This window comes from Coenobita brevimanus, chromosome 84, assembly GCF_032717465.1.
Source record: "Coenobita brevimanus isolate Jiangsu-jjx chromosome 84, ASM3271746v2, whole genome shotgun sequence".
NCBI classification, from domain to species: Eukaryota; Metazoa; Arthropoda; class Malacostraca; order Decapoda; family Coenobitidae; genus Coenobita; species Coenobita brevimanus.
Window position 1 is genome coordinate 41,417,875 of NC_137037.1, and position 13,717 is coordinate 41,431,591.

The 13,717-nt window shown below is 42.9% G+C and overlaps 1 protein-coding gene across 1 annotated transcript in view; it reads right to left on the minus strand.

The window, feature by feature from the left end:
- Positions 1-2,146: 2,146 nt before the first annotated feature.
- Positions 2,147-13,717, minus strand: part of LOC145410225 (ectonucleoside triphosphate diphosphohydrolase 1-like) — a 37,884-nt gene continuing 26,313 nt past the window's right edge. The window contains exons 11-12 of the mRNA XM_080280446.1: positions 12,057-12,175; positions 2,147-2,724 (exon numbers count right to left, since the gene is read on the minus strand). Of these exons, the coding sequence (XP_080136572.1) occupies positions 2,500-2,724; positions 12,057-12,175 (344 nt within the window). The 3' untranslated portion in view covers positions 2,147-2,499. The remainder of the gene's footprint in view (positions 2,725-12,056; positions 12,176-13,717) is intronic.

Genomic DNA, 13,717 nt, shown 5'->3' on the forward strand with positions numbered 1-13,717 from the left:
TACATTCAGTGTTCTTCCCATTGTACCTTTTTCTTTCTCTTATCACTAGTAACAGTAGTTGTAGTAATCAGTATAGCTGAGCAGACTCTTACCACAGGCAAGCAATCACTCCTGCTGGGCCAACCTCTGCAATTAACTGATAATCCCTTGTGGTGGAAAGCACCTTGCCACTGTAAGGTGAGAGGATGAGTGTGGGGGTTTGGCTTTTAGATGGACACCACTTTTGTGTCTCCACCCACTTCTCTAAGGCACCATAGTAGACTCAATATCACCCCATTATTTGGTTATATGGTTATCATCCAGCACTGTAAATTGTTTTCTTGGTAACAGGAAAAGATTAGGCTTGTCACTCAGTGTAAAGTTACCTTAGGAGGAAATGGGCAGCACTACATCAAGTGGGTGATGATGGCTACCACCACCTACCACTTTTCATTATATCAATCTCTTCCTATGCCACTTACTTTCAATATACTGTATTCCATCTATCTTTCATTAGAACTTGTTTTGAATCCAGCCTACCCAAACAATGAAATACACTGTGTCAGTACATACTGTAGTAGATAACCCATGGTTCTATACTGGTAGCAGCTACACAATATGAGGCATTTAATTGAATAACGATGAACGTGCCAAATACCTAAAACTGAGATTTAGGTCGCAACACACTCGTCCGCCATTTTTCTATCCAGCGGAAACATTTTCATGGCATGTTCGTCTTTACAACATGGTCAAAAGTCCTATATAACAAGGTGGATTCTTGTCTTAACATGCTGCAGGTTGGTACACGTGGCCCATGTCTCTCCGAAGAAAGTTGTAATGGAAAAAAGATGAACATGCCAGCTAGCACTCCTTCTGGCTGCCAATGAGCGGTGGGTTTCATGATGACATCACTCTCACAGCCAATCAATCAGTGGCCATATTTTGTGGGTGTGTCAGCTGGTGGGTGTGGCCAGATCCTGCCCTTCCCAATTCTGTTTCCATTGTAAGCCACACAGATGTGCATTTGAGTTATTACATTATTTTCACCTCAGATTTACAGTGATTTACACTGCAGCATGAGTGACTTCCATAGTGATGATGACCAGGAGGTCCCTGAGCATCCATGGAAGTAAAAACGTGATCCATCTTCTTGGAGAACATGTAGCTGCCAAGCAAAAACAAAATGCCGGGGAAGCATACATGAGTTATAGCACAAAAAAAGGAAGTGCCAGCTAGGAAAATCAGTCCTCCTGGTGAGTGTGGTTGTTTCAGCAACTTGGGCAATGATAAAGTGAGTGATCTATTTACAGCTTTTGGGGCAATGAGTGATTATAACAGACAGAACAGTTAGGCTACATTGCCAGTCATGTGAAAAGTGCTGCAATGATGCGGCCTTGTGTCAAGGGCCATAAAGCATGCAAGTCACGTATGGTTAGTTACTGTATTCAGTTTGCCAATGTGACTTATGATGTTTGTCCATCATCATTCCTTAGCATTCACAGTTTAGGTGAGTGTAGAGTTCATTCTGTACGTGAGAAAACTACTGTAACTGGATCAGTGGAAACTAACAATCGAGGCACTGGTCGTAATCTGAAACAAGTTATTGATGAATGGAAGGCACTAGACCAATGATATACTGGTTTACTGTTAATCCTCACACTCCCCACAGCACTTAAATACAGCACTACTGTACATGGGTTGGTGATTGTCCTTTTCATTTTTGTGGTTATTTTTTTTTTTTTCTCTCTCTCTTTTTTCCCCAGAGCCACTATGGTATGGGGTTAATAACTGAACAGCATTATAACCTGATATACTGTATATAATGTATACAGTATATTTTGTATTTTATTCTTATGTATCTTAAAGTATTTTACCAGCTCTGTTTCTGAGACATGTTTACTAAAATTGGGCTACTTGTTAGCAAGTTACAATGAAACACATTTTTAACACATTATATCAAAATACTGACTTGGCATGTTCGTTGTTATATGACTAAACGCCTCATATGTAAACTCCAATGAAAGTTGCTATTAACCTTATGTAAAATGCGATGTACAGTTAAGTGTATTGGCAACTAATGCATGGCCTTGAGTTTGCTGGATTGGATATTACACTGTAATTAGCGAAAGAATTTTACTGCGTCAAGCAATATTGCTGAAGAGTAAATACATGTATGGCAAATGAACACAAAATGGACTTAGGGATATGTATTTTTTACAACCTTTATGTATAGCTAAGAAAATAAACTACATACTGTAGCTGCACTTCTACAAAAATAACTACTGTCAGCAAAATATTTACTCAAGAGATTCTCTGAAGAACATACTGGCACTTGCCTGGTCCCCATGAAATTTACAATTCATGATTATTTCAATGTACTCTAGGAATGTTTTCAGTTTGAGAACAAAAGTTAAAACCCACCAGAACAAGCTATAAATTACTTAAAAACAAACAAACCTGTCTGATAATTCAGTTCTTAGTCAATTCAGAACACAGGCAAAGCTGTTATGGTCACAACTATCATGCCAGATGATGGTCACACCTTTGATAAGACACGCTGTGGTTGTGGATCTTGAGAGAGTGGTAGAGGAAGAGAGCACCACTCAGGATGAAAGCCAGGAAGAGGAGACACAGAAGGGTGAACGTGCCTATGGAGAGAGGCAGCTTGGGTGGTGGTTCCGAGGGGAAGCTGGATGTGGCATTGACCATGAAGCCTAGAGGCCACACCACCTCACTATTGTTCACCTGTAAGAAAGATTAACATTCCCTTGGCTGGCACACACTTTGTATGACAAGAACACGCAAACTGTAAAATGTAAATGGACAGAACAATGTCAGATGCAAATGAAAAATCTAGTTAATAAACAGGAATACAGAAGTTTCAAAATGGTTCAAAGTTATGGAAGTACACTTGTGTATACAGTAATCCCTTATTTATCTAACATAATAGAGCCAAAGGCATGACTGGGTAGTGGCAACATCCAGATAATGAACACTATTTCCCTACCATACCCAACCTCTAACCTACACCTATCCTGTTTGTACATTACCTATGCTTAATTTGGCAGTGTTTTCCAGTCATCCAGATGTATTTAGAGATCAAAACACACAAAGGAATATCCAAAGTAATGCTAAACACCAAGAAAACCATGCAGAAGAACCACTGAAAACCAAAAGACACCCTACCTCAACACCACTTTGTTTTTTTTTTTTTTTTTTTTTTATGCGAGGAAGAAGGAACCAAAGGCCATGAGCCCGCAGTAACAGTTCCCTCCAAGAGAAAAACAAAATACAATAGAGAGCCAAAATCAAGATCCGATCATTTTGAGATGCCTGGACACACTGCGTTTGAAAGACTGGAGATCATAGGCAGCAGGAAATACAGACAGAGGGAGACAGTTCCAGACCTGACCTGTTGCATAAATGAAAGACTGGGAGTAACGGTTAACTCTTGCATTAGAGAGTTGGACAGAAAAGGGTAGAGAGTTTGCTGCCAGACGGGTGCTACACGCCCGTCGTAGAGGTGGAGGAATGCACGCAGACAGTTCAGAGGAGCAGTGACCATTAAAGTAGCAATAGAAAAGAGATAAAGATGCAACAGTGCGGCGAAGAGACAGAGGTTGAAGGGAGTCAGTAAGAGGAGGAGAGTTAATGAGACAAAAAGCCTTTGACTCCACCCTAATGAGAAGAGCTGTATGTGGGGAGCCTCCCCACACATGAGAGTTGTACTCCACACAGGGGCGGATAAAACCCCTGTATAGAGTCAACAATTGTGCAGGGGTAAAGAAAGAGCGGAGTCGGCTTAGCACACCCAATCTCTTGGAAGCAGATTTTACAAGAGATGTAATATGATCTTTCCAAGATAAGTCCCGAGTAAATGAAACGCCAAGCATGTTCAAGGATGATGCAGGATTAAGCTGAATATTATTAAACATTAGTGGGTATACCTGTGGAAGATTTTGTCGGGTTGATAGGTGTAAGAACTGAGTCTTAGATGCATTAAAGACGACCATATTATTTTTACCCCAGTCAGAGATACGAGCCAAGTCAGACATTAGGTGTGCCATAGCCTCATCCCTTGTTTGTTGAAGTAACTGTTGAGATGGGCGTTGCGGGAACCGAATGGAAAGGTGAAGGGTGGAGTCATCAGCGTATGAGTGGATAGGGTTAGATGTACAGCTTAGAAGGTCATTGATGAATAAAAGGAAGAGAGTTGGTGATAGGACAGAGCCCTGAGGAACACCACTGTTGATAGATCTAGGAGAAGAACAATGGCCGTCTACAACAGCGGCTATAGAACGACCAGAAAGGAAGCTAGCGATGATGGCACAGATAGAAGGATAGAAACTGTAGGAGGGCAGTTTGGAAATTAAAGATTTATGCCAGACTCGGTCGAAAGCCTTTGAGATGTCAAGTGCAATGGCAAAGCTTTCGCCAAAGTCCCGAAAGGAGGATGACCAGGAGTCTGAAAGGTAGGTGAGAAAATCGCCAGTGGAGCGTCCCTGACGGAACCCATACTGACGATCGGAAAGAAGGTTGTGATAGGAAAGATGCCTTAAAATTTTTCTATTAAGAATTGACTTGAAAACTTTTGAAATACAGGACGTTAAAGCAATTGGACGATAGCTGGAGGGTTGGGAGTGGTCACCCTTCTTTGGGACTGGCTGAATGAGAGCAAACTTCCAGCAAGAAGGAATGGTACAAGTTGATAGACAAAGGCGAAAGAGTTTGCCTAGGCAGGGTGTAAGCACAGAAGCACAGTTCTTGAGAACAACAGGAGGGACCCCATCAGGCCCATATGCCTTGTTAGCACTGAGGCCAGTGATGGCAGAAAATACATCCAATGAAGAAATTTTAATGTCAGCCATGAGGAAGTCAGAGGGGGGAAGTGATGGAGGAACAGCACCGGAATCGTCTAAGGTGGAATTGGAGGAGAAAGTCTGTGCGAAGAGATCTGCTTTATCAGTACTCCTCCTTATTTTGGCAGGGTTTTCTGGTCATTCTGCCATATTTTTACATCAAAACATACATGGGATTATCCAAAATGATTTTCAACACCATAAAAAAAAACACACACACACACACACACACACACACACACACACACACACACACACACGCCTGACATAAACTACTTTATATACAGTACCCCTCCTAATTCTGGCACTGTTTTCAGGTCAATCTGCCATATTTAGACATCAAAACACACACAGGAATATCCAAAGTAATGCTAAACACCAAGAAAACCATGAAAAAAAAATACTGAAAACCAAAAAACACCCGACCTACACACTACTGTATGTAAGGTTTTTTTCATCATTCATTGCCAGATGCCATGTATCCCAAACAGGGTGGCCAAGGGCTTAGAGTTAATTGTTTTTACAGGGAGGGGCACTAATCCTCCACCAACCCCACGGTACCCCTCCTAATTTTGGCACTGATTTCCAGTCATTCTGCCATATTGAGACGTGAAAACACACATAGGATTATCCATATTAATGCTAAACATCAAGAAAATAATACATAACCAACAAAAATCCACAAAAAAAATGAAGATGGTTTGAAAATCAGTTATCTATGATGGGTGATTGCTCCCAGAACTCAAATGTAATTCCATGGCCAAATATCTATCTATCTATCTATCTATAGCCTGACGCCCTAATCCCGCAAAGGGTGGCCGCAGACAAAACGCCTCCAAGTCACTCTGTCACCCACCATTTGACTCCCCTCCCCCCAACTCACCCCCCCCTCCCTCATATACCTCTCAACTCCATCCCTCCACCTCATCCTCGGTCTACCCCTCCCTCCCTCCACCTCACCTACATACAACCTCTTAGTCAGTCTTTCATTCTCCATTCTCTCCACATGTCCAAACCACCTCAGTGTATTTCTCCTAATCTTTTCAACCACATCCACATCTACCCCACAACGTTCCTTCACTTCTTCATTCGTCAACCTGTCCCTCCACGTCACTCCACATGCTCCTCTCAAGTAACTCATTTCCACTGCTCTCACTCTTGACTTGTTCCCCTCTTGCAAGGTCCACGCCTCGCTTCCATACGTCAGGGTAGGGATCACAATACCATCATGCAGTGACTTCTTAACTTCCATACTCACCTCCCTATTTCTCATCACTGCTTTCAGTGTACCAACAACCTTTCTTCCCTGCTGTACCCTTTCACGCACTTCATCCCCCAAAGTTCCATCCTTACTCATCACACTACCCAAGTACTTGAATGCACTCACATTCTCCATATCCTCACCATCCAACCTCACTGCACACTCTGTGACTTCATTCCTACCCAAGTACTTGAATGCACTCACATTCTCCATATCCTCACCATCCAACCTCACTGCACACTCTGTGACTTCATTCCTCTCAAACACCATAACTTTACTTTTGTTTACATTAACTTTCAGCTTCCTCCTCCTGCACACTGTCCCAAATTCATTCACCAAACCTTGCAACTCCCATTCATCTTCACTCAACAATACTGTATCATCAGCAAACAGCAACACCGGAAGCTTCCAAATCTCACCCTCATTCATTAGGGCCACCCCCACATCCACTGCCCTACCTTGCACCTCCTTTACAACCCCATCCATATATATATTAAACAGCCATGGAGACATCACACACCCCTGTTTCAGTCCCACACTGAGATCAAAGAACTCACTCAGCTCACCATCCACTCGCACCGTAGCCCTAGCTCCCTCGTACATACTCTTCACAGCACTCAACAATTTCCCCTCCACTCCATATATTCTTAATACCTTCCACATACCTTGCCTATCTATTCTGTCATAAGCTTTCTCCAAGTCCATGAAGGCAGCATACACTTTCCTTCCCTTCTCTAGATACTTCTCCACTAAACATCTTAGAACAAATATCTGATCTACACACCCTTTTCCCTTCCTAAATCCCCCTTGTTCTTCTCCAACTAGCTCCTCTGTCATATGCCTAACCCTATCAATGAGTATTCTACCATATATTTTACCAGTCACACTAAGAAGGCAAATACCCCTATGGTTACCACATACTTCTCTCTCCCCTTTTCCTTTGTACAGAGGAACAATTATACCTGATTTCCAGTCCTCTGGAACCCTTCCCTCTTCCCAAGCCAATCTACACAACTTCCATATCCACTCCACAACAATCTCACCCCCATACCTAAGCATTTCACCACACACTCCATCAATTCCTGGGGCCTTTCCCAGCTTAATCTTCTTCATCGCTTCCACTACTTCTGACCTACTGATCTCTTCCTCCCTCCTCTCATCTCTTCTTCTCCCAGCCATTCCCCAACCACTTATACTCACACTGCTCTCACTCTCTACATTCAACAAATCCTCAAAGTGCTCCTTCCATCTCCTCAATTTCTCTCTCTTCTCCACCAACAATCTATTATTCCTATCTTTCACTCCCCTACTATTTCCCCTTTCACACTGCCTTACTTTCTTTACCTCCTTCCAAAACAGTTTCTTACTCTCCCTCCATTTCACACTCAGATTCCTCCCAAACTGGAAAATATGCCACTGGAAATTGGTTATATTGGTATAAATGGTATACCGTCATCTTCACTGGTGTTTATACTATAAAATTAGCTAATAAAAACGCAAAACTGATAAGTAAAAGTAAAGCTATGCAGTGAATAAAGTGTTCAGGAGTAAAACTTCATTTATTCACTCATCATCCAATCCTACGTTGCCCCATGAGGAGCATAGAAGCCCGGGGCTAGGCAAGTTGGTCCTGACATTTCAGATGAGAGTGACCAGCCCCACTCATCCCTGAGTGGCATTATGTGAGCAATAAACCCCAACCACCCCTTGGATATAAACCTTCGCTGGCTCAATCCAATTGGAGCTCCATAATTACCCCACTAAATTACCTTCATATAACTTCCCACCATCTTAGTGCAAAATTCTGCCAACAACTTCTAAGAGTTATGCACATGTCTAGATGCAGAATTTCATGAGCTTTCTTGTGGATTTTGCAGAATTTTGATATGACCAATAGTAGTCAAATAAATCACAAAAAACTTTGAAAACTTATGAGTCAGTGTTATAACCAGGGAGGACAGTAGGGACTGAGGGAGTAAGGAGGGAGCCAGGAGGGTATGGAGAAGGGGTGGGAGGGGGGGAGAAGCAAAGCTGTGTGCAGGATTCTCCCCCTTCTGTCAACAGGCAGTTGGGCATTTTTACTATACATTTACTCATGGCTTGCAGTCTGTTAGACACCAAGTGGCCATGAGGAAACACAACTCACGGTGGCCGGAGGACTTTCGACGTTCAGTTGAGAGGATGGCCACTGTCACCGAACATGTACTCGTGGCTTGTGGTCTGTGTTCAATGATGGTGGCGGGTGGGAAAGACTTAGCCTGTTGGTCGCGCGACGATAGATGTTCGGTAGAGATGGACGGCCACTGTCACCGAGCATGTACTCTTGGCTTGTGGTGTCTGTGTCTGATGGTGGTGGCGGTTGGGAAAGACTCAGCCTGGTGGCTGCGCAACACTGGACATTTGGTAGGGATGCATACAGACATTTTAACGCCGCTTGCAGGTTACAGTTGTATTACTCGGGTGCTGGAGGTTCGTTGGAGTGATCTGACCATTCAATACAAGGGCGGATGGACATTTTAGCTCTTGTTGTGGGTTATGGACTACTTCCCGCTCACGGCTCCAGCCCAGCAGCCATGATACCGAATGTTTGAACATGTCGGATGGAGGGTCGAAGTTCTCGGGGATTTTTAAGTCTGGATAATAGCACGTAAATTCGGATAATGGTTTCATAGAGCCAAGGTCCGGCGTCCGGATAATGAACACATCCACATACTAAGCGTCCGGATAAATGAGGGTCACTGTAGCCAAATCTACACTGACCCTTCTCACAAACTAGACAGCAGAACACAGTCACATTCCACACCTCACCAAAAGAACACTCCCCTACCACACAAACACACACACAAGATCCTTGGTGTAACATACATCATTGTCATTTAAACAACACATCACAAACATTAAAGATAAATTAACACCAAGACTCAACACCTTAAGGTCACTTGTCCATACAACATTTGGAGTTTGGACACAACAAAGAAACCACCACCACAGTATACAAATAATACATACGTTCAGTGATGAATTATGCAAGCCCTGCTTGGGCTTCTAACCTCACTAAAACACACTGCAACACTCTACAGACCATACAGAACAAGGCCCTAAAAATAATCACAGGCTGCACAGCTACTACACCCACAGACCACCTACACCAAGAAACCAAATTCCTCAAAGTCAAGGATAACATAGACATGAGAGGCACCAAAATTCTCGTTGCAGCCTCCACAAACCCACAACATCCACTACACTATATGGCAGCACATCCACACACACCAAGGAACATCAAAACAACACCCAGCACACGATATCATACACAAATACTGTCATCTCTCCCCCTTTGCCCTCCTCAGACCAGCTTCCAGAAGCATATCTGTACTCAAATCACCGCCGCTCCATTCAGTCACTTAAAGACAACACACAGCTGCATGCATGGCCTCCTGATAACCACCCTTCTGAATCCTATCTTCCTCGTGAGGACAGGGTCCATCTGGCCAGGCTGAGATGTGGGCATCATCCAGCCCTCTTGAGTTACCAGAAGAGGCTGGATGACTCTGTTGCTGATGCCTGTCCAGGATGCAAAACAGCACCTCATACTATTAAGCACATTATAGGAGACTGCGCTGCACACAATCACCTGTGCCAACAACACAACATACACTCCTTGAGAGCTCTGTGGGAAAGCCTGGTCTCAGCCGTAGCCTTCCTTAGGGACTTCGGTCTGTTCAGCCAGACTGCCTAGGGAACAACTACTACTACTACTACTACTACTGTACTAACTTCCTCTTTATTTTAGTAATTGCTATCGATGCTAACAGCAAACTTATTCCACAAAAATTTTTGCTTGCATTTCAGTCACATATAATTTAGCAGAAAGGCATGATCATGACCTTTTTCTACTAAAAGGTACAACTCAGTTCATTCAGACTCTGTGGCACAAAATCTCAAACTATATCATTCCATTCTCTTCACAAGACTGTCATATTCTGCATACTCTTCCCCAATACCTGCTGCCTGCCCATCCTTCCAACTTATTCACAGCAAACATTCCTTCACTGTGGATCACCAAAACTAATGTTTACCACTACCCTGCTCTCATCACTCCAACCCATCAGTTTTGAATATAATCTTCCCATTTACTGCAACAAGCTTACCTCATTACATGTCAGGCATTTGCTAAGAACATCAGGCTGCCTAAAACTCCTGTCAAATCCACTACCACACTCTTCACTGGTAACAATAACAGGCACAGATACACCCCTAATAACACACTTTACAACATACCTTTGCCACATAGCCCTCCCCTAAGATCCTTGAAGTGATATATGGCACTGGACACACCTTCAAGGACCAATACAACGCAATGTACCCCAGGTTAAAAGCACTTAGAGTACTTACAGGGATAGACTCTGAAAAACCACTCCTTCCTCTACAAAACAGAACAGTGATGTCCTATGCATCCCTGGCATGGGTTCCCATCCTGTCTAACACCCACTACAGCACCTTGCAGACCATACAGAACATTTAACATATCATTAATGGCTGAACCTATACTATTCCCACTGCCTACTTACACAGTGAAACTAAAGTCCTCTCAGTTAGAGAACATCTCAATATGAGAGGCACACACTTCTATGTAGCAGCCTGTGTTAACATGCACCTATCATTATATGACAGTCACACAAAACAACTAGGTACTGTAACTTAGGATTATTTGGGATGACTTTGGGGTCATTTCATTCATTCGTTTATAAAGGTTCTAACATACTTGCATGTGTCAGCCTTGGTCACCTAATGGCAGCTCCCCACGCTGTTCAATCTCTGGCAGCCTCCCTAGTCAGTCACTTATTCCTTAGGTCACACACTATGACCTCATCTCAGGTCTTTTTCAGTCTGCCTCTTGCAATCCAACCCACAGTGTTAATAATTCTCAATTTCCACACCCAATTGTCATTTTCCATCCTTTAAACATGCCCAAACCACCTCAATCTACCCCTTATCATCGCAGCACCAAACATTCCAGTCCCATCCTTCCTCTCAATTCTTCAATCACAATCCTAGCCACCATGCCTCAGATACAAGGATGCTCTACACATCCAGCTAATAATTGTCATTTCTGTACATTTGAGGCTTGGAATATCCTCGTCCTTTACTGCCCAGGTCCCACTACCGTACAGTATTACACTCCTCTAACACATCCCGCATACAAAGACCTATCAGCACAGAAGGAGAGCCCTCTTAATGTCATGAGAAGCAAGAGCTCCAACCACTCATTACTCTGTCCACCACAGAGGAACACTGGTTCACCATATGAGATGGACCCGCATGGGCAACTGTTTGCCTGCAGCTGATGGGTCTGCTTGGCAGACAAACCAGGGTTATTCTACTACTGCTCTTCTAAGATTCAACTTGCATGCTAAAACCATGTGATCTGATAAAACCCCATACCAATTTCTAACAACTCTTGTGTATGTAGTATTTCTAGGCACCCTTCTACTCTACAAGCAAATAGCCAATCAGGCTTCTTTCACCTTACCTCCAGTTTCTGTATGGCATATATATATTTAAGTAGTTCTTTATGTTTGAAATATAAAATACACATAACTTAAGAAATTGACACAACCTTCAGTTACTGTTCATTTTCAAAGGAGATTTATTTCTTTAGTTATTCCTCTTATATGAACATACATAGGCTATATCTACATAGTTAAGTAGGCAGCAATATTCATTCTTTAGTAGTTTATTCCCCACAGCTCGGTGACAAAACAATACTATGGCTCTACTTCCTTTCCAAGGCACTTCTGCATCACTAGTACCATTTTCTAGTGTTAATTTCTTACTATAACTCTGCACTGAAAATGGAGAAGTGTCAATTTACACCTAGTTAAAGTGTGCAGAGTATAGTTGGTGTGAAGGACATGGAGTAGAAAGGAGACTGTAAACCGAGACCTGTAGCAACTTACCTCAGCAGTAAACTGAATGGCTGGCCAAGTGGCATTACTGATGCCTAAGCCAGCTGTCAGGAGACTGTATACATACATGGAGTCAAAGCAAAGGTCCTCAGCAAGATCCTTATCCAGGCCTGAAGAGTAGGGATAAAACTGTTATTGCATTACTGCTGATGCTCCTGTTTATACAAATACATATATTTTATCAACACCATCATATGAACTCCCATGCCCAGCTAAAAGATTGAGTAATACAGGATCCTGAAACAAAGAAGGGAAAAACACAGTAGTGGTAGTAGTAGCAGTTGTGGCCCCAGGCTCATATGACTCGTTAACTGAGGGACTGCACACTGAGGTTACCCTTCTCTGGCTTTCCATGATCCTCCATATCATGGGACAGGGTGAGAGGTGAGGGAGTTTTTAAATATAAGCAGTAGAGCCACTCAGTTAAACTGGTGCCACAACATGAAGCCTTCCCTCTCCAGCATCAAGCACAAGCACACACGTATAACTATCCAACATCATGGCCAGTGAAATGGGCCGTAAAACTTTCTAGCCTTTTGAAATCCTGGTTCCAACTTACATGCAAAAACTATCCATCTATCTATAGCTAGATGCCATAATCCCATAGGAGGTGGCCATTTGACTTAGAGTTAGTTATTTTACTGGGAGGGGCACTAACCCTCCGCCAACCCACTTGCTGACATGTAGGGAGCACATATGGGTTTGTTATATGGTTACCATACAGTGTCATAAATGGTTTCCTGCCTTACAAGAAACCCAAGGGGCTTGTCATTCAATGTAATGCCAGTGACAGGAAAGACGAGAGAAACAGGAAGAGAGGAGGGCAGGCACAGAAAAAGAATAATAAAGGTTAAGGAAGAAGTAGGCTGCACTAAATCAAGTGAGTGGATGATGGTCATCACCACCAATCACTACTTTCAAAAAAATAAATAAATAAAAAATAATAATCATTCATCATCATCATCCGGACCTCTTTCGCACCCTAGGGCTGCATGAGTAGTGCCAAAATTTGCCCACTTCAATAGGCCATGCTTCCATTCACTCATCATTCAAGCCCTCAAAACCCTGGCTCCATCAGATAGGCTAAAAAAATTTCACCACATCCTGTATATTCACATATACCTATCTGATAAGAGCCAATCCAAATGCTGCTACATTAAAAAGGGGTGCCAAATCCCTGGTCATGCACTTCTCTGCACAAAATTCATCCAGCCAGCTCAATCTCTTGTCAGTCCCTTACCCTCACCAACTTACATACCTCTCTTCCTCAACACACTCCTCCACCATATCCCTCCACTTTCTTCTAGGCTTTTTTCACCACTCTATTGTCATCCATTCTCTCCACATGACCATATCATCTCAGTAGACTCTCTTCAATTCTGGTGTCCACATACTTCTCACTCTGCATCTTTCATGAATCACATTATTCTGTATCCTATCCACTCTCAGTACTCCACATACGTTCCTCAGCAGTCCCATCTCCACTGCTCTTACTCTTGACTTATCATTTTCCACACCACAGTCTCACATCCGTATGTTAAAGTTGGCACTAACACTCCTTCATGTGCTTTTCCGATTTACATCACATAGGCTACATATGAGCACTCATTCTATTAACCATCACATACGGTGCAACCATCACATAGCGTGGC